The sequence below is a fragment of the Theropithecus gelada genome, chromosome 11 (genome assembly GCF_003255815.1).
Source record: "Theropithecus gelada isolate Dixy chromosome 11, Tgel_1.0, whole genome shotgun sequence".
NCBI lineage: Eukaryota > Metazoa > Chordata > Mammalia > Primates > Cercopithecidae > Theropithecus > Theropithecus gelada.
Genome location: NC_037679.1, coordinates 83,150,088 through 83,169,380, shown reverse-complemented (window position 1 = coordinate 83,169,380; position 19,293 = coordinate 83,150,088). Strand labels below are relative to the sequence as shown.

Genomic DNA, 19,293 nt, shown 5'->3' with positions numbered 1-19,293 from the left:
AGGATTCTCACTTGTGCCAATGCTATGTATATTTCAGGCACTTTTGCTTAATCAAGTGTTTTCTCTGAGAAGGAAAAGAAAACTCCACACACCTTACAATACTCTCCAATATTTACTTTTTGATTATATAAATTCCTTTTAAAAAGTAGTATTAAAAATAAAACCATTCAGGTTAATTTGTATGGAAAGAGATTTAAATGGCTGATTTCAAATGAAAAATCAGTGTCAGTCCCCCTCCTGCCTCTTGAGAGGCCCCAAGAAATGACAGCAGACCCGATCACTCTTCCCAACCAGCCCGAGGCTCCGAATTCATTAAGCAGTTTTCTTCACCCAAAGGTTAATCAGAATTCAGGGTGAGGCATACTCCTTGCAGCACCCAGTGAGAAATGTGCCTCGTGGTAAAGAGATCAGCTTCAAACACCAAGCCGACTCCCATGGCGTTCCTTCTCATGGAGGTGGTGTAGACGGGGGTCCGGAAGGTATTCTGCAAGGGAGAGGCAGGTGAGGCGCCCCCGTGGAGAGAGGGTGCAGAGGGGTAAAGGCAAAGGGGCAGTGTAAGTCTTGACAGGGGCCCCCGTGCAAAACTGCACCTGAGAACACACGAGGCTGGGGCTGTGCAGGGCCGCCCTCTGCCAGCTTCACGGGGACCTGGCTTCACACTGACACTGGTTAAAAGTGGGCCCTGGCCCAGGCAGAGCAGAAGGCATGTGCTGTCCACACCAGAGGGAACCACTTTATGACTCAGGCAACGTCTGCAACATTTTGCAAGGGAGGGAGTCTCCCCTTGGTTAGTCTTGACCACAGGATCACAACTTGAACCTGACACCTCTGGAAGGATCGGCGTCCACACATGTGCAGCCGCGCCTTTCCCGGGAAGCGGCTATCCAGAGCTTTTATCACGGCTCCAAGACTCTCCCCAGCCCATAAAGCTTAGGCATCCCTGTTTTAAAAAGCAGGACTATTGGAAACCACCTCAGCCATAACTACGGTCAGAAGAGGAAGGGCTCTAGTGTCAGAGAGGAGGGGCTGGGACCTTCACCTGCAGCTTGAGGCGATGGGCTTCAATGGGGATGATCTTCAGGATTGGCAGGTCCACAACCAGCACCTTGGGTTTGCTCTTGATAAGACATCCTTTTTCTATATCCCAGTCAGCACCCTCCAGGTACAGTCCTGAGACAAAGCACCCTAGAGACACAAGGAAGAGACTGGATACAACCGGAGCATCCGCAGCCTGCCATCAGGCGCACACAGCGACACACACAAGCCACTGGCTGGCCTCCTCCCCAGCGCCCTGGGGACAGCCCAGGCCCTTCTCCAGCGCTTCTGTCCTGCCCACCTTCCCTCTGTGGAGGAGCGACTCAGACAGGACACCCCGTGGCCCTCCCCCAGGGCCCAGAGAAGTGGGTGCGGGGCGGTGGCCTCTCCCCCAGGAATGAGGCATCAAGGTCGACGGACTTAGACCACCCTGGGCCCCCAGGCTAGGAAGATGCATGGCACCAGAGTCAGAATGGGCACCATGGCAACCCCGGCTACCCTGGGAGCCGAAGTGGCTGGGGAGCAGGAAGTAGAAGCCTCACAGAGAAAGTGGTCCCCGGGGAGGAGGACCCAGCAGACATACAAAGAGGAGAAGAGAGGAGCACACGCCTGTGGCCCCAGAGAGAGTGGCAGCCCAGACACCTGCCAGCTGCCCCGCCACTGAGAGCTGGAGAGTCCCTACATCTTTACTGTAAGTCCCCACTCCTTAAGCCATCTCAAAAGAGCTTTTGTTCCTTGCAGTTAAATGAACTCTTAAGACAACATGGCCCCGGGGAAACAGCAGTTTCCAGTTCTCGTTTACACAGTCAGTAACCATTGTCTAAAGGACCTGAAGTTATGGCATAATCAAAGAGTTCCAACCAAGTTAGTCCATACTGCTCTGTGGCTCCCATGCCCCTGGCCCTGTCAGGGGTTACAGGAAAGCCACCTGATGGTTTTTGCAAGAGCTAATTCTGCCCTAGGAGCCCACTTCCCATGAGCTAGCAGAGTGAACATGGTTCAGGTCTCCCCTGCCATAGACCCCAGGTCTCAACGGAGAAAGTGGAAGAGAAACTTCTGTATCCACCCTCAGAGGTGTTACGACATGGGCAGTGCACAGACAGGAAATATTTTTGGCAGGCTGCCTTTCAAACATGGCCTGGCCCATCGAGGCCCACGCTATGCCTATCCCTTTGACTTGGAGGTGGCTCAGGGAGAGAAATCCTAAGTGAGAGGCTGTGGATCCCTGATGAGCTGACGGTACCTTGTCCCGCCCGCTCATTCACTTCATCTGCGTCCTGGAACTTGGTCACTTGTGTGAACAAGGTGGAGCGGTCCAGCGGCCAGCCGTTCTTCCGGCAGGTGGCCTGCACCAGCGCCGTGAGGTAGGACTCAGGGATGTGCAGCCCCGAGAGCCACATCACGCTGGGCTCACCCTCGGTGACCTGGAGAGAAGACAGGGCAAGTGCTGGGAGCCTGGGGCTGCCATCCAGTGCCAGGTCAAAGCTGGCCTGGAAGTTAGTTTATGATAAAAGACGTATTTCACCTGAGTGGCAAAAGATGGCGTTGGCACAACTGGCCACCCATTTGAGAAAAACAATCTGGACTGCCACAGTCCAGGTGGATCAAAGATTTAGATATAAAAATAAAACCACAAAAGTACTGGGCCACATCCCCAGTGAATGCTTTCATATCATGGAGTAGGAAATACAAAGCCCAGGATAACAAAGAAAAGCCTTATAGGTTTGACTACGTAAAAATGTAAAGCTTTTCTGCGGAAAAAATAATGTAAGCAAAGTCAAGACTTATGACAAGCTGGGAGAAATACAGACCAAGGGCTAATTTCTTTGATTTGCAAAGAGCTCTTAACCATCAGTGAGACGATGGAGACCTTACTAAAAATGAAATCCAGATACAAAAGGACAATTCACAGAAAAAGCCAACACGAAATATCTGTAAAGTATGCGAAATACACTCAGGCTCACCATAATTAAAGACATGCAAAGCAAAACAATGAGATCTTATTTTCACCTATCAGGGAGACAGGGATCCAAAATGTTAAGAACACAGTGTTGCAGAGGGGTGAGGAAAGAAGCACGCTCATAGACTGTGGTTTCAGCCTTTCTAAGAACCAGCCAACAAGAGCTATCAAAATTTAAAATGCACACGCTCTTTGATCCAACTCTTCCACTGTCAGAATTTATGCATATCACCCCTATGCATATTCATAGACATGTGCGCCAGAATGTTATTTGTATTAGCAAAATATATATATATATATATGGTAACCACCTAAATGTAGACAGTTACCATATTTTCAGGATACAGAAGGAAGAGAAAGGATATGGAACATTTGTACGATGGCATACTCTAAAAAAGAACGAGCTTGCTTTCTGTGTACTAATATGGAACAAGTGCCAAGATATACGCTTAGATAAAATAATCGGGTATGCATAGTATGCTTCAGAGTCTTCAAAAGAAAAAAGAAAAGGAAAAACTGAAGATACAGATATGCTTGTAAGAATCTCAGACCATTTCCAGAGCACCCACTAAACTCTAACAGAGGTTACTGCTGGGACATGGAAAGAGGGGCTTGGGAGGTGGTTTGAGGGAGTCTAGGTTGACACTTGAATCGGCAGACAGAGAGGAGGTAGTAACGTGCCTCTTACCCACAACATGTACTGGCTGAACCGCCGCAGGAAGTAGACCATCCAGTTTCCAAGGGACTTTAAGGTGTCAGGAGCAAGCCTTCTCCAGATATTAGGGATCTGCCCGATAAAAAGAGACCTGGCCACATCGTCTAACTCATTGCTCATTCCAACTTCTCCAGCTAAGGCCTATTTAGAATCAAGAGCATTCGGCAAGACTCGATCAGAACCCCAGGTGCCACATGTCTAGGCAGTAATCTACACATGAGAGACAGGCTCACCCTTTGAAGTTCAGCCAGAGACTTGGTCATCCGGACCACAAGCTTGTTGAAGCGTTCCAGCTCCTGCAGGAGCACCACCGAAGTGGGGGAGATTCCTGTTCCAAGGCGCTTCCTCACTTGGTCCAAGTCAAAGACTTTGGGCATCTTGTTTTCTATGTCTTTGGCCACTTGGCCAATATAATCATCGCGGCTGATGCCACTGCTGGATTCCCCTAAAACCAGGACACTTTTCAGAGAAAGCAAGGCATCTAGGTGTAGAACTGGAGCCTCCTGAGCCTTCCGGTTCTGGGAAAGCCATCAGCAATGTGGGAGAGCTACAAGAAGCAATCGTAAAACCCCACTCAAACTAATGAAGTCCTCCGGAGTAAGACTTTACCTGTCTGAGGCTGCAGCTCCAACAGGTGAGCCCACATGTCTCGAGCCGCCTGTGTGTAATAGCCGATCTCAGCGTTGGAGTGGAGACCAAACACTTCTGGCGTGTTGGCAAGCGGGAGGGCCTCAATGGCTTCTGCAATCAAGAGAACAACGGAGGTGGCACACTGTCCAGCCACCTGTGCTTTCTCAGGGCCCACAGCCTCAAAGTCACCAGACATGCAAGACTAATTTCTACTGTTTAGAGGGTGACTTTTTTTTTTTTTTTTTTTGAGACAGGGTCTTACTCAGTCACCCAGGCTGGAGTGCACTGACGTGCATTGATCACTACAGCCTCGACCTCCTGGGCTCAAGCGTTTCTCCCATCTCAGCCTCCCAAGTAGCTGGTACTACAGGTGTTCACTACCACACTCGACTAATTTTTTTTATTGTTTTTTGTTTGTTTAATTTTTTGTTTTTGTTTTTGTTTTGATTTTTTATCTTTTTGTAGAGATGGGATCTTGCTTGGTGGCCCAGGCTGGTCTTGAACTTCTCGGCTCAAGCGATCTGCCCTTCTTGGCCTTCCAAAGAAGGGATTACAGGTGCGAGTCACCATAACCAGCCAATGACGTTTTTAATGTAAAAATTCTACACTACCGCACCCAGTCCAGCCGTATATCCATCTTTTCTGAAAAAGTCTCAGTGAGCTTCACTGTGGCCACTCTGCCCTTCCAGGTGGACCCTGATTTATTTACCATCATTGCAGGATGGGAAATCTGAACTCTATCAGCTCTGCAGCCAGGAATTGTCTGCCAAGCCACCTAACAGGCTTAACAGACCACACCTGACCAGCCAAGGAGCCCCACCAGGAGAGGAGCCAGTTGAAATGTATGGTCTCCCTTAGAAAAAGCCTTGAAAATCTTTTCATGTCTGAGAAATCTCACCAACAAATTTCTCCTTTTCATCACCAACAGGGATTTTGTAGTCCACTTCCTTGTTCCGGAAGAAGTGGAATGGCTGGAAAGTATCAAAAATGAAGTCCCCCAGGTACTCATCCATGTAGATGGTCAGGATGCGGCGATCAAAGCTGTCGATGGCCCGTCCTCCATACATGACCTGAAATTAGAGGGCCTGAGAGCCAGCCAGGAGCTCAGAACCTACTGTGTGCACCCTGGGGGCCCGGGGCCAGAGGCGCGCCCAGGGTCAAGAGACGCCTACAGCCTGGCTGCTGCAAGGCTCGAACCTGTTGACTTGCATAGCCTTTTGGGCCACTGTTCACACAATTGATCTGTGGCTTTGCTGGCTTCCCAAGGGATAGGGCCCAAAGCAATAAGAAGCCCTCAGGAAGTGTTGGTAGCCCCTGTGCAGCAAGTAAAGTCTCCCAAACACATCAAACAAACAGCCAAAGAAGCCAGCAGCTGCTTCTGTCTTTGGAATTGATGTCACTGCTTGAGCCGTGTGCAGACCACTGGGGAAGCTTCCTGTGAGCTCTGTACACAGCGACAGTGGAAGCAAGGGGCTAGAGGATGCCTAGCCTGGATCCCCAGCCATGGATCCAGCTCAGGGAACCTCTGTGTGAATAGAGCTCACTTAGGACAAATAACAACTGGGTGAGAGCAGAGAGAATGTCACAGAGACTCAAGGGGAACAGGGGCAGAAGAGGCTGGCTCTGAGGGCTCAGAGGAAAATAGGGGCACAAGGTCACAGCTCTGTAGCCCTAGAGGCACCTGCAGAAGGATCCCCGGTCACCCCTACCTCTCCAATTAGGTACTTGAGGCTGCCCCACGGGATCCTCGGGTCCCGTTGCTGGAAGGCTTTCGTTAAGTACGTGTTCAGAATTTCCATGCAGACCTTAAAAGAAGAGAACACACTCAGTTACACTGAAACCCACCAAGCTGTTCACATTCTGATACTTTTCTGAAAAGGCTGCTGGGAACGGCGCAACCCTGCTGTGGTTGAACTCAGAGGAAAGTCGGGGAGGAAGCAGCCACCTAAGGAAGCGATTTCCAAGGAGAAGCAGCCACTGTCACCTGGAAGTCAGACTCATTGAAGTCATAGTACACGTTCCAGCCAATCTTCCCAAACTTCCTTCTCTCCTGCACCACAGCATGAAAGAATGCCAGCACGTAGACCAGCGGCTTGAAGGCAGGGTGCGGGCACTGGTCCAGCATTTCGTGAGAGATCTTGAAGTAAGTTGCCCTCATGTTGAGTTTCAGCCCATTGGGCGGCTCAGTGACAACCTTCAGAAGAGAAGAAAACGCACAGTGACGGAGACCGCAGGCCCACAAGCTTGGAAGAGTGTGCACAATGCAGGCACTGCGCTTTCCTTCCTCTCTGCGGAGCCGTCTGTCTGAGACCTGCGATAGCTAAAGTCTCTTGTCCAGGGCCCAGGCTAAGAAGTTAAAGGACGGCCGGGCGCGGTGGCTCAAGCCTGTAATCCCAGCACTTTGGGAGGCCGAGGCGGGCGGATCACGAGGTCAGGAGATTGAGACCATCCTGGCTAACATGGTGAAACCCCGTCTCTACTAAAAATACGAAAAAAACTAGCCGGGCGTGGTGGCGGGCGCCTGTAGTCCCAGCTACTCGGAGGCTGAGGCAGGAGAATGGCCTGAACCTGGGAGGCGGAGCTTGCAGCGAGCCGAGATCGCGCCACTGCACTCCAGCCTGGGTGACACAGCGCGAGACTCCGTCTCAAAAAAAAAAAAAAAAAAAAAAAGAAGTTAAAGGACTAGATGTTCTAGCTCTCAGGGTCAAGGATCAAGGGTCTTTGACCTTCCTCTGAACCATGAGATCCTTTACTGTAGAATGAAAGTCAAGTCTTCCCTCCATCTCCCCAGAGAGAGAGAGACGGGGAATGACAAAACCTTTCCAAAAGAGTTTGCTGGAGAATAAATTAAATGGGGCATGTAAACCACCCGAAACTTCTGCAGTCAGCACTAGAGAACTGCAGGCTATGGGGTGGTGGGGGACGGGGGGTGGCGGTGGGGGCATGAAGTTTATGAAAAGCAGCCTAGATACTGTTAGGGACACATGCAGAATTGGTAGAGATAGGCCTGGGAGTCACAAACACCCACCTAGGACAGCAGCCCCCTCTAAAGAGAGAGAGAAATGGGATGAGAAGGGTTTCAACCGCGAGGTTTCAACTGCAGCCTAAGGTTTATTTCTACACAGACGCACGCACACCCCAGCCCCACAGCAATATGGTGGTGGTCTGGGAAGCTGGGTGCTGGGCATGTTGGTGTCCATCCTGAAGCCAGACCTTTAGGGACTTCTGCAGAATCCCAATGGGGAAGCCCTTGGTGGGGTCCGTGGTGAGCCACAGGCGGAAGTCTGGGTGGGGCTTGGTGATCCTCTCCAAGGACTTCTCCAGATCTTTCAGCCACTTGACCAGGAGGTGGCAGTTCTGCAGCATCAGCCACTGCCCGCGAGCCACCGCAGTCTCCAGCAGCTGCAGGGCCACCTGCGCCAGGGGAGAGGGAGGAGGAGAGGGGGGAGTTGGCATCCAAACCCAACCCCGTGCTCTCCAGAGACCCACTCCACCCCACAGAAAGGTGATGGCCAGCTCCAGCAGCAGCCAAAAGCAAGCCAAGGATCCAGGAGCTACAGGAGGAGCCTTCAAATAAACCATCTTTTAGAAACCCCATGGGGCCCGTGGGTGCACTGAGCTGGTCACACACAGCCTGGAAGATGGGTTAGCATTTTGCACTCATCAGCCCCCCTGGCCCTAGAAACCCCAGCTTCTCCCACACAGTCGCTCCTGTCCCGAGGACTCCTGAGCAGGGCTGCAACAGACCAGCTAAAGCCCACCAGGAAGTAGGGATTGTCCTGGCCACTGTAAGATCTTCAGGGCCCTAGGCCTGGAAAACAATCACCATGTCCCCTCCCAAATGTAATTCAAGCACAAACAAGCTAAACACCCAAATCAAGCCTTGGTTTCTGAAATGGCTTAAAACACATGAGCGCTGATGTTACAATAGCTTCTTTCAGTCTTGTGGTTGAGAGAGCTGGCCCGCCTTGCTGGTGCCCAGGGCTTGCTTCCTGGGCCATCCAGCATGGGTATGGCCATCCTCATCTCACCCAGGGGCTTTCAGCAGCAGAGGGGCTTACCCAAAGCCTCGCAGTTCATAGCAAAGCCAGGACTGGCAGTCAGCTCCCTCTGACCCCAACACGCATGCCTGCGACCATCACACTTGCTGACGCACAGGCTTTTCCTGCAAGCTTTGTCCCACATTGTACTGAACTTGCGTAGCAAGTTCTAGCAGGGAGCACTGTGATGCAGAGAGGCAAGACCTCAGCAAAGAAAGCTCTCTGGCTCAGAAGGACAGGAGGATTTGCACCACAGTTCTGTCCTGAATGGTCCTGGGCTCAGCCTCTCTCGACCCACTCCCTTGGCCAAGCAACTGAGGCCATCATAATTCTGATCTGCAATGAGGCTGTTCAGGGACTAAGGAAGGTAAGGACTGTGTGTGAAAGAGCTTTGAGGATGGCACAGCCTGGGCACCGTGGCTCATGCCTGTGATCCCACTTTGGGAGGCTGAAGTGGGAGGATCGCTTGAGTCCAGGAGTTCAAGACCACCCAGGGCAACATGGTGACGTGTTTGTATTTTTGTCTACAGAAAATACAAAAAACATTAGCCAGGCATGGTGATGCGTGCCTGTAGTCCCAGCTGCTACTGGGGAGGCTGAGGCAGGACGATCACTTAACAGTCAGGAGGTCGAGGCTGCAGCGAGCTATGTTCGCAACACTGCACTCCAGCCTGGGTGACAGAGCAAGACCCTGTCTCAAAAAGAAAAGAAAAAGGAAAAAAAAAAAAAAAAGCACAGCACCATGATCACAGCACAAGGTTGTGAAATCATAACTATTATTGTCATCTACGCAATGTTTCATTACTGCTTCTTTGCTCGGAAATGCATCCAACTTATTTGAGGCGTGGCACTCTCAGCTTAAATCCAGGTTAGCTCCTCCTTAGCAGACGCCAGGGACCTCCCCTAAATGTAGAGCTTGTTCCTTTCAGCCACAAATTACCTTTTCTTGACCTTGACCCATTGCAAGGAATTTGAGGCGATTTCCTCCAAAACCACTTCGCTCTGCTAATTTCATCAGATCACTGGCAGGGTCAGAGCCAGGACTCAGGATAAACACAATGGGCGAATTTGGAGTGCTCTGCTCAAAAATAGCTTCAAAGCTGATCATTGGGGGCTGTACATACCTGGTGAAAGAAACACAGTCAGAAAACTGTCCCGGGAGGACAGCTGCAGACCAGGGGCTGGCCTGTCTGATCAGTGCTGCCTCCTCCAGTGTCCAGAACCTTCTGACCCCTCCCCTGGGATAGCTCTTTGCAGTCTTCCCTGTTTAGATTCTAGTTTCTATGCACGTCTCCCACCCTGATGGGGAACTCCTGTACCCCCTGCACGCTTGATTCAGTTGGTTTGTGCTGAGCTGGGCACCTCAGCTTGCCCTCCAGGTGGGCGTGCCCATGGCACAAAACCCTGAGGTTCCACAGGTGTGTCCTGAATGATCCACATCTTGAATTTTGAGATTTGTGTGTGGGTTTTTTCTTTTTCTTTTTCTTTTTTAATTGAGAGATATAATTTCACTCTGTTGCCCAGGCTGGAGTACAGTGGTACTATCATAGCTCACTGCAGCCTCAAACTCTCGGGCTCAAGCCATCCTCCCACCTCAGCTTCCTTAGTAGCTTGACTACAGGTGTGCGCCAGCACAGCTGGCTCATTTATTTTTTATTTTTTATTTTTTAGAGGCAGTATCTCGCTATATTGCCCAGGCTGGTCTCAAACTCCTGGCCTCAAGCAATCCTCCCACATCAGCCTCCTGAAGTGCTGGGATTACAGGTATGAGCCACTGCACCTGACCCAGACGTGCATTTTAAAATTCATTGCCAACACAAAGATACTGGGATATTTCAGGTAAAAATCTGAAGTCCTAGCTTCTTTCAGAGTCAGAGGATCCAGCCACTGTGGGTTCCCAGTGGCACATGGTATCAGTCAGCAGGAGCTAAGGGCAGCTGCCCAGGGACCAGGACTCCACCCAGCCTCATCACTCGCTGCCATGGCCTACTGGCTGCAAGGGCACATCTGAGCTGCAGTCCCACGCTCTCTGCCTGGCTTTGTACCCCATGCTAGAGCAACATTGTCCAGTGTGATGGCCATGAGGCACACGCAGCGACTGAGCACTTAAAATGTGGCTGGCCCCAATTGAGATGTGCTGTAAGTGTGAATTCACACAGGATTTTGAAGACTTAATACCAAAAAAAGCATGTAAAATGTCTCAATCATGTTCATATTGATTATACATTTAAATGATAATTTTAATATATTCATTTAAATAAAATATATTACAATTAATTGCGCCCATTTCTTTTCTAATGGAGCTACTAGAACTTTCGAAACTGCATATGTGGCTCACATTGAATTTCTTGTGACTAGCGCTGTTCTAGAATATTGAAGAATTCTAGAATATTGGCTATGGAATATTGTCCAGACAGGGTGGCGACAGCTGTCACGAGAGCTGGTCAGCCTCTGCTTTCTTTGAGCCCAAGGTGGGAGGATGCTGGCGATCCCACCCCACGAAAAGCGGCAAATCAACAAAACGACACACTTACTTCTCTCCCATTGTTACAGTCACATAGTCAGTCACTGCCCGATAGACCCGATCCACACGGAAACAGCGCAAAATAAGCAATTTCTGGAAAGGGGTGATGTTGTTATCGTAACCCAAGGGGAATGGAAACTGCTCCAGTGAATCCAGGTCATACCACTGGGAAAAGCAAAGAATATTCATTGTGGCATCAACTCAGAAATGACATAGGTCCCCATTTGTGTGTGAAGGTGGCAAAAGCCACTGGAAAGGGATGAGAATCTATAGGTGTAGTAACTGAAGGCCACCTGGTCAGATCTGTCATTCTCTACCCCCAAAGACTATGACATTCAGAAAGGAGAAACTGAGTCTTATTCACTGAGTGCCCATCAAGGGACATGGTACATGGTAGATGCCCAACAACTATTTCTGGGATGGATGGGTCGATAGGTAGATGGATAGGTGGGTGCATGCATGGGTGGATGGATGGATGAGTAGGTGGGTGGGTGGGTGGGCAAATGGGTAGATGAATAGGTAGGTGGGTAAATGGATGGATGAGTGGCTGGGTGGGTAGGAGGGTGGATGGATACAGGGATGAATGGATGGATGGATGGATGAGTAGGTGGGTGGGCGGGCAGATGGGTAGATGAATGGGTAGGTGGGTAAATGGATGGATGGATGGGTGGGTGGGTAGGTGGGTGGATGGATACAGGGATGAATGGATGGATGGATGGATGGATGAGTAGGTGGGTGGGCGGGTGGATGGGTAGATGAATGGGTAGGTGGGTAAATGGATGGATGGGTGGGTGGGTGGGTGGGTGGGNGGTGGGTGGATGGATGGATACAGGGATGAATGGATGGATGGATGGATGAGTAGGTGGGTGGGCGGGTGGATGGGTAGATGAATGGGTAGGTGGGTAAATAGATGGATGGATGGGTGTGTGGGTAGGTAGGTGGATGGATACAGGGATGAATGGATGGATGGATGGATGGATGGATGGATGGATGGATGGATGGATGGATGGATGGATGAGTAGGTGGGTGGGCGGGCGGATGGGTAGATGAATGGGTAGGTGGGTAAATGGATGGGTGGGTAGGTGGGTGGGTAGGTGGGTGGATGGATACAGGGATGGATGGATGGATGGATGGATGGATGGATGGATGGATGGATGGATGGATGGATGGATGGATGGACGGACAGGTAGATGATTGGATCTCCCATACAACTAGCTGAATTAGCCAAAGGAGAATTCCAATCAGGGGGTTAGAGGGCATCAATTACACACTAATGGGTTACTCAAAGGAGTGTCTTCTCTTAAGGGGTTGGGCCACAGTTGAGGTTTAGAGATTGTTGACATGTAGGGAAGGAGAGGAGGAGAAAGGGAGCATGGGCTCACCTCCTGCCAGACAGTCTGGTTATTCTCAACATCATCAGGAAGTCGCCCAAAGCTGTCTGAAAACATTTCTGATAAAAGAATGATATCTTCCCATCCTTGGTCAGACAACCAAGCGCAGGGCTTTTTTCTTCTGCTTTTCTCCAGGGAAATGTTTCCTAATCACAACGGAAGAGAAGCAAACAGCCGTTGTGCTGCCAACACAAAGCAGGCAACTCTGCTTTGACTTCTCTCACTTTTGGGGAAAAGTCCACTTCTCAAGAAGGAGACTGGAAAGAGGAGGTGGCCCGGGCTTGCCCTCGTCACCGCCAGTGACACCAACTAGGCGCTCAGTGTAGCATCCAGCTTCCAGCCTCAGGGTGGCCCCGAGACAGAGGCTGGCTGCTCCGAGTTCAACCAGAGCCTTTTCGGAGGCTGGAATGATCAACTGGAATAGTGAAAAATGCAGTGCTGTTGGGAGCCAAGTTTTAAGGCGAATTTTTGTGATTGTCTGTTTTAATGGACAAACTTATATACACGTATCGTGTGGGCAAGAAGATGGGAGGAATGAAGCTAGGCAAATTCATTACCTTTTAGAAAGAAATCTAATTCTTCTTGAGGGACTCTCCCTTCTGCTTGTTCTATCTTGATGGTCATATTAAAAGAAAAGAGTAGCTTGTGCCTCTCAAACAGCCCTGGAGGGAAACATCAGACGAGCATTGATTTCTTTAAAAACCTGAGTTTCGTACGCACGCTGTGCTTAAATGTAAGAGAAATGAAACACTCAAAGTGTATGGCTGCATTTAGCCCTCTCTGCACCCCATGTCCATGACTATCTAAGTGCACAAAAGATAAGCTCAGTTCCTAGGTCATGCCCCAGTCTGTAGTGACATGCTCCTGTATGTAACGGAAATGGCTGTGTCTACAGGAGGTAAAATCACACCATCTTGGGAAGAGGAAAAGCCAGCGAGGGGCAGTACAGTTGGGGATCAGAGCCACCCTCTCAACCGAAGGCAGGTTGTTTGCCTGACTCCATGGCATTCGTGTCCATTAGAGTCTAGGAGAGGTGTTGGCAAACTTTCTGCAAAGGGCCAGATAGTAAATATTTTTGGCTTTGGAAGCTAGATGGTCATAACCACTCAACTCCACCACTGTAGTGCAAAAGCAACCATAGACAATATGTATACTAATGGATATGGTCCTGTTCCAATAAAACTTTATATACAAAAGCAGGCAGTGGGCCAGATTTGGATGCTGGCTAGGGGTTTGCCAGCCTCTACTGCAGAGGACACACACTCCATCAACAGACTCTTTATTGATGGATGCAAAATACCAGCTTTCTTCTTTTTTGCTTTTTAACAGAAGACATGTGTTCCTGGAAAAAAAAAATTGTGTAAGTCAAAATTTGTAATTTGAATTCTACTTCATATGTGTTAGGAGGGTTGGCTACTTAAGTGAGTCCTATAGAAACAATCTCTTTTCTGCCCAACTGTTAAGGGCTAAATTATATTTCTCCAAACTTCATATGTTGAAGCCCCAGCTTCCAGTACCTCAGAATATGATGGTATTTGGAGACAGGGTCTTTAAAGAGATGATTAAGTTCAAATGAGGCCATTAGGGTGGGCCCAGTCCAACCTCACTGGTGTCCTTACAAGAGGAGGAAATTTGGACACACACAGACACCAGGGATTCACATGCAGAGAAGAAAGACTTTGTGCAGACACAGCAGGAAGACGGCCTCCTGCAAGCCAAGGGGAGCGTCCTAAGGAGAAACGAAATCTACCAAAACCTTGATTTTGGACTTCTGACCTCCAAAACTATGAGAAAATAAATTTCTGTTGCTTAAGCCACCCAGTCGGTGGTATTTTGTTAAGGCAGGCATGACAAACTTAATACAACAAGCACTGGTGCATGGAAAATGTCACTGTCAGTGCAGTGTCTCAGCAAAAGAGGACTGGAAAGGGATGCAAGTGTGCCCTGTCCACCTCTGCTTTCTAAAGGTCGCTCTACAGGCCCCTGCTTAAAAATGGCCATTCTGAGTTTCTCCCAACTCCTTTCCAAAAACCAACTGAAATGGTGAGTTTTTTTGTTTGCTTTTGTTTTTTGTTTTCTTTGTGTGCAGTGGCGTGATCTTGGCTCACTGCAACCTCCGCCTCCTGGGTTCAAGCCATTCTCCTGCCTCAGCCTCTCGAGTAGCTAGGACTACAGGCACGTGCCACCACACCCAGCTAATTTTTGTATTTTTAGTAGAGACGGGGTTTCACCATGTTGGCCAGGATGGTCTCCATCTCTTGACCTCGTGATCCGCCCACCTCGGCGACCCAAAGTGCTGGGATTACAGGCGCGAGCCACTGTGCCTAGCCTAATGGTGAGTTTTTTAAAAAGGTATAAGCTCCCAGAAAATTGGAGAAAAGACAATAGCAATAAAATTTTGCAAGCGACTCCAGGTGCGGTTGCAGTCAGCTAAGATCGCACCCCTGCACTCCAGCCTGGACAACAGAATGACATTCTGTCTTAAAAAAAAAGAAAGAAAAAAGAAAAAAAGAAAAAAAAACCCTGCAAGCTACAGACAGATGGACAAGTGATAATTGATTTAGCAGAGCTGAGAAAGTTGACTCTTACATGAGGAGGAGATAAAGCTGAGATGCAAACCACAGAATGCATCAAAAGCTCAGGAACTGGCAGTTCCAGATCCTTTGGAAGTGTGGGTGAATATGGGCTAAAAACAGGAAGATGGGTGGACAGCTTGTTTGACAAGCAGTCAGATCCCAGATCCCCTCTCACTCCATGCTGCCAGGCAACTGCCTGCCCCACCCAAGTGAACTTTGGAAAAGATAAAGCAGGGTCTCTGGACAGGGGAACACCAGGCATAGTTGAGGGGAAACTATACTGAAAAGATGGTTTTCAGCGCAAGTTTTCATGATGAATGCTGAAATTGACAGCCTTCTTTTCTCACATGCTTCCACGAAGACTGGCAGCCAGGGTTACATACTCTACTAAAAGGCTGAAGACTCTTCACTGGGGAGTCTTAAGGTCTCGTGAGAAAAGAACTACATGTATTGGCATTTGAGAGTTCCTCCCATGACACAACAGAGAGGCGAGCCGCAAAATTCAGACGACAGGAAATAACCCAGCAATCAGGCAAGTTTCTTCCACAGATAAATGCAAGGGGTGGGGCAGACACGGTGGCTTATGCTTCTAGTCCCAGCACTTTGGGAGGCTGAGGCAGGAGGATCCCTTAAGCCCAGGAGTTCAAGACCAGCCTGGGCAACATGGCGAGACCACCATCTCTACAAAAAATTTTTTTAAAAATTATCTGGGCATGGTGGCATGCACCTGTAGTCCCAGCTACTGAGGAGGCTGAAGTGGGAGGCTCACTTGAGCCTGGGAGGTGGAGGTTGCAGTAGGCTGTGATTGTGTCACTGCACTCCAGCCTGGGCATCAGAGCCAGACCCTGTCTCTAAAAATAAATAAATAAAAATAGCCGGGCGCGGTGGCTCAAGCCTGTAATCCCAGCACTTTGGGAGGCCGAGACGGGCGGATCACGAGGTCAGGAGATCGAGACCATCCTGGCTAACACGGTGAAACCCCGTCTCTACTAAAAAATGCAAAAAACTAGCCGAGCGAGGTGGCGGGCGCCTGTAGTGCCAGCTAATCTAGAGGCTGAGGCAGGAGAATGGCGGGAACCCGGGAGGCGGAGCTTGCAGTGAGCTGAGATCCGGCCACTGCACTCCAGCCTGGGCGACAGAGCGAGACTCCGTCTCAAAAAATAAAAATAAAAATAAAAATAAAAATAAATAAATAAAAATAAAAATAAATGCAACGGGGAAAAGAGAGAAATTAAGTGACACAACCAATTATAACATATAGACCCTTAATGAGGTCCTGATTTAAGCTAATGTGAAATATGACATATAAGACAATGGGAACATTTGAAAACTAGGTATGTGATGATGTTCAGGAATTATTAATTTGGGGGTATGATAATGGCCTTATGTCTGTCTACCTTTTTAAATAGAATCCTTCTATTTTATAGCAGGGATGGGCAAACCACAAGCCAGGGGCCAAATCCAGCCTGTTGCCTGTTTTTGCTAATAAAATTTTATTGGAACACAGCCATGGCCATTCACTTCCATATTGTCCAATGGCTGCTTTGTGCTACAACTGCAGAAATGAGTAGTTGTGGCAGAAATCACTTAGCCTTCAAAGCCTAAAATCCGACCCTTTCCAGAAAAAGTTTGCTGACCTCTGTTTTAGAGATACAAACTAACATACTTACAGATAAGTGATCTGAATAGGAAGCAAATTTTCAACATAATCTGGGTTGACGGGGAACCGTCTGGATTATATAAACAAATCCAGAGCTGATCATTGCCAGGTGAGAGGTGCGCAGACGATCATGACACTATTCTCTTTTGTATATGTTTTCCATAGCAAAAAGTGTTTTTAAAAAATCAATGATTTAGGGGTTGAAATAGACTGTAGTCACTTTGGAAACAGTTTGGCAGTTCCTCAAAAGTTACACATTGAATTGCCTATGATCCAGCAGTTGCCTTCCTAGATGCACCCCCAAGAGAATTAAAAACACACATTCACACAAAAACCTGCACACAAAGGTTCACAGGAGCATTGCCTTAATAGCAAAAAAGCGAAACAACCCAAATGCCCATCAGGTGACGGGTGAGTAAACACAGTGTGGTCTGTCCATACATGGAATGGGACTCAGCCACAGACAGGAACGAAGCGCTGACACACGCAGCAACACGGATCAACCGTGAGGTCACGATGTGGAATGAAAGACGCCAGCCATGAAGTCACACACCCTATGATGCCATGGACATGAAGTGTTCAGCACAAGTAAACCCTTACAGACGGAAGGCAGAGTGGTGACCGCCAGGGACTAGGAGCGGGGGGCCGGGGGTGACTGCTAATGGGTGTGGGATTTCATTTCGGGGCTGGTGGACACGTTCCAGAGCGAGAGAGTAGTGATGGCTGCACAACTCTATGAATATGCTGTGAATCACCAAACTGTACATTTTTAAAGGGCGAATTTATGGTATGTAAATTGTATCTCAATAAAGCTATCTTAAAATTCAATGCTTTAAACATTCTTCTTGTAACATGAATCGCCACACTTAAGAATGCCATTCGGAGCTGGGCATGATGGCTCATACCTCGTCATCCCAGCACTTCGGGAGGCCAAGGTGGGTGGATCGTTCGAGCTCAGGAGTTCGAGACCAGCCTGGGCAACATAGTGAAACCCCATCTCTACAAAATACACAAAAACTTAGCGGGGCGTGGTGGCGTGCCTTGTAGTCCCAGCTACTCTGGGGGCCGAGGTAGGAGGATCACCTGAGCCTGGGAGGTGGAGGTTGCAGTGAGCTGTGATTGCACCACTGTACTCCTGCTGGGGTGATGGAGCAAGACCCTATCTCAAACAAAAAAAAAGAAAGAAAGAAAGAAAAAAATGCCATTTGGTAAGTTTCTGTTTTCACAGACCACATTTCGTTAAAGCCACATCTGGCACACCAAGCTACACGAATGTGTCCTCCTCTGTGGGGAGAGCTCACCCGTGCAGCCGTAGTTATAGATGTTGAAGGTCAGTGTGTCCATGATGTTCCTCAGGCGTTTCATGAGAATGGAATCGGGCAGCGACTTCTTCAGTGACAGCCCGAAGACCTCTAAGAAGGCAATCAGGGAGTACTGGTACATGGAGTTCACCAGGGCCATCTCAGACAGCACGAAGAACAGGATGGCCCCCCTCCTGGCTGCTGGCCGGTAGCCATCCCGCAGCCTGTCGATGTCCAAGGCTGTCTTCTCCGCCAGCTTGAGTTTCTCTGAGACCTGAAGAAAAGCACAAGTGACCCTGGAAACAGGGAGACTGAGAAGTGGGCAGAGGGCAGGAGGGGCAGGGGGACAGCAGAGAGGTACATGCAATGCTCCAGGGCTTTGAAAGCATCCAGGGACTGCAGGGGACCGAGGGCACCCACCCTCTTGTAGGAAGGGGTGAATATTTGTGGCTGATGCCCCTGCACCCAAGGCCCCTTCCTCTAGTAACACTGCTTGTAAGTCTCCAGGTACTGCCCTCTCCCTTTTCATCCCATATGGGGTTCCACCCAGACTCCAGGAGATGTGACCCAGGCCCAGCCAACCCGAGCCTAGCATCCCCAAGCTCCTGGGACTGGTTTGGGGTAGAAATGTGACTTAAGTGACTTCCAGGACCTTCATGGTAGGAACAGGAAGATTCTCACTTATCCCTTTGGGTTTAGAGCTGAGAGACATGAGGCCAGACCAGTCTTATGACCATGTAGGGAGCTGGCAGAGAATGACGCCAAGCCGGTAGAAGGCCCAGCCCAGAAATGGAGAGAAACCAAGTCCTCCTGGTATTTTTGAAGTCCTGGATCCAGCCCCACCTGAGGCCATCTCTGCACTTTTCTGCTTTCTCAGCTGATAACTTCCCTTTTGACTTAAGCCAGGCAGGGCTGGGTTTTCCATCACTCTCAATTTAAAGAGACTGACCTGATGTCTAAGGGTCCCTGGGAACACCTTTAGGGCTCCCCTCCCCACAGCACATCCCAATAGAGGTGGCTTTTTATCCCTGAGATCACCGAGCCCAGTTTTCTCATTGAGCAGACAGAGAACTGGATGCTCCAAAGGCGCATGCAGGCCCCGCCTGGCTCAGGGCCTTTTCCGCTGTGGCTGCTACCTCTGTTGCCTTGGATTTGGTCTCCTCCAGGGTGTGCACCAGGTCCACATTGTCCAGCATGTTCCCGGTGGACGTGGCCAGCTCCCGAAGGAGGGAATCTTCCAGGTCCTTGAGTAGGTTCTTGTTCTCGCTGGTCTCCTGGATGAGGTGCTCCCGCTGCTCCTCCAACTCCCGCCTCTCGTAAGCCACCAGCACGCTCAGCAGCTGGTCCTCCAGGCCCTTCAGCGTGACTGTGGGGGACAGTGAGAGGCCCTCACCACCTGCAGCCCCCGACAACGGTCTCTCCCGCTGCCCTGCTGTGATGGGACAAGCTTAGCGTGGGTCT

General features: G+C 49.6%; 1 protein-coding gene across 1 annotated transcript in view; it reads right to left on the bottom strand.

Moving 5' to 3' along the window:
* Window positions 1–97: 97 nt before the first annotated feature.
* Window positions 98–19,293, bottom strand: part of DNAH10 (dynein axonemal heavy chain 10) — a 176,653-nt gene continuing 157,457 nt past the window's right edge. The window contains exons 63-78 of the mRNA XM_025401943.1: window positions 18,969–19,198; window positions 17,833–18,106; window positions 12,853–12,957; window positions 12,287–12,441; window positions 10,915–11,069; window positions 9,321–9,504; window positions 7,554–7,754; window positions 6,325–6,534; window positions 6,050–6,145; window positions 5,239–5,410; window positions 4,320–4,451; window positions 3,944–4,155; window positions 3,684–3,851; window positions 2,279–2,459; window positions 1,040–1,185; window positions 98–484 (exon numbers count right to left, since the gene is read on the bottom strand). Of these exons, the coding sequence (XP_025257728.1) occupies window positions 338–484; window positions 1,040–1,185; window positions 2,279–2,459; window positions 3,684–3,851; window positions 3,944–4,155; window positions 4,320–4,451; window positions 5,239–5,410; window positions 6,050–6,145; window positions 6,325–6,534; window positions 7,554–7,754; window positions 9,321–9,504; window positions 10,915–11,069; window positions 12,287–12,441; window positions 12,853–12,957; window positions 17,833–18,106; window positions 18,969–19,198 (2,768 nt within the window). The 3' untranslated portion in view covers window positions 98–337. The remainder of the gene's footprint in view (window positions 485–1,039; window positions 1,186–2,278; window positions 2,460–3,683; window positions 3,852–3,943; window positions 4,156–4,319; window positions 4,452–5,238; window positions 5,411–6,049; window positions 6,146–6,324; window positions 6,535–7,553; window positions 7,755–9,320; window positions 9,505–10,914; window positions 11,070–12,286; window positions 12,442–12,852; window positions 12,958–17,832; window positions 18,107–18,968; window positions 19,199–19,293) is intronic.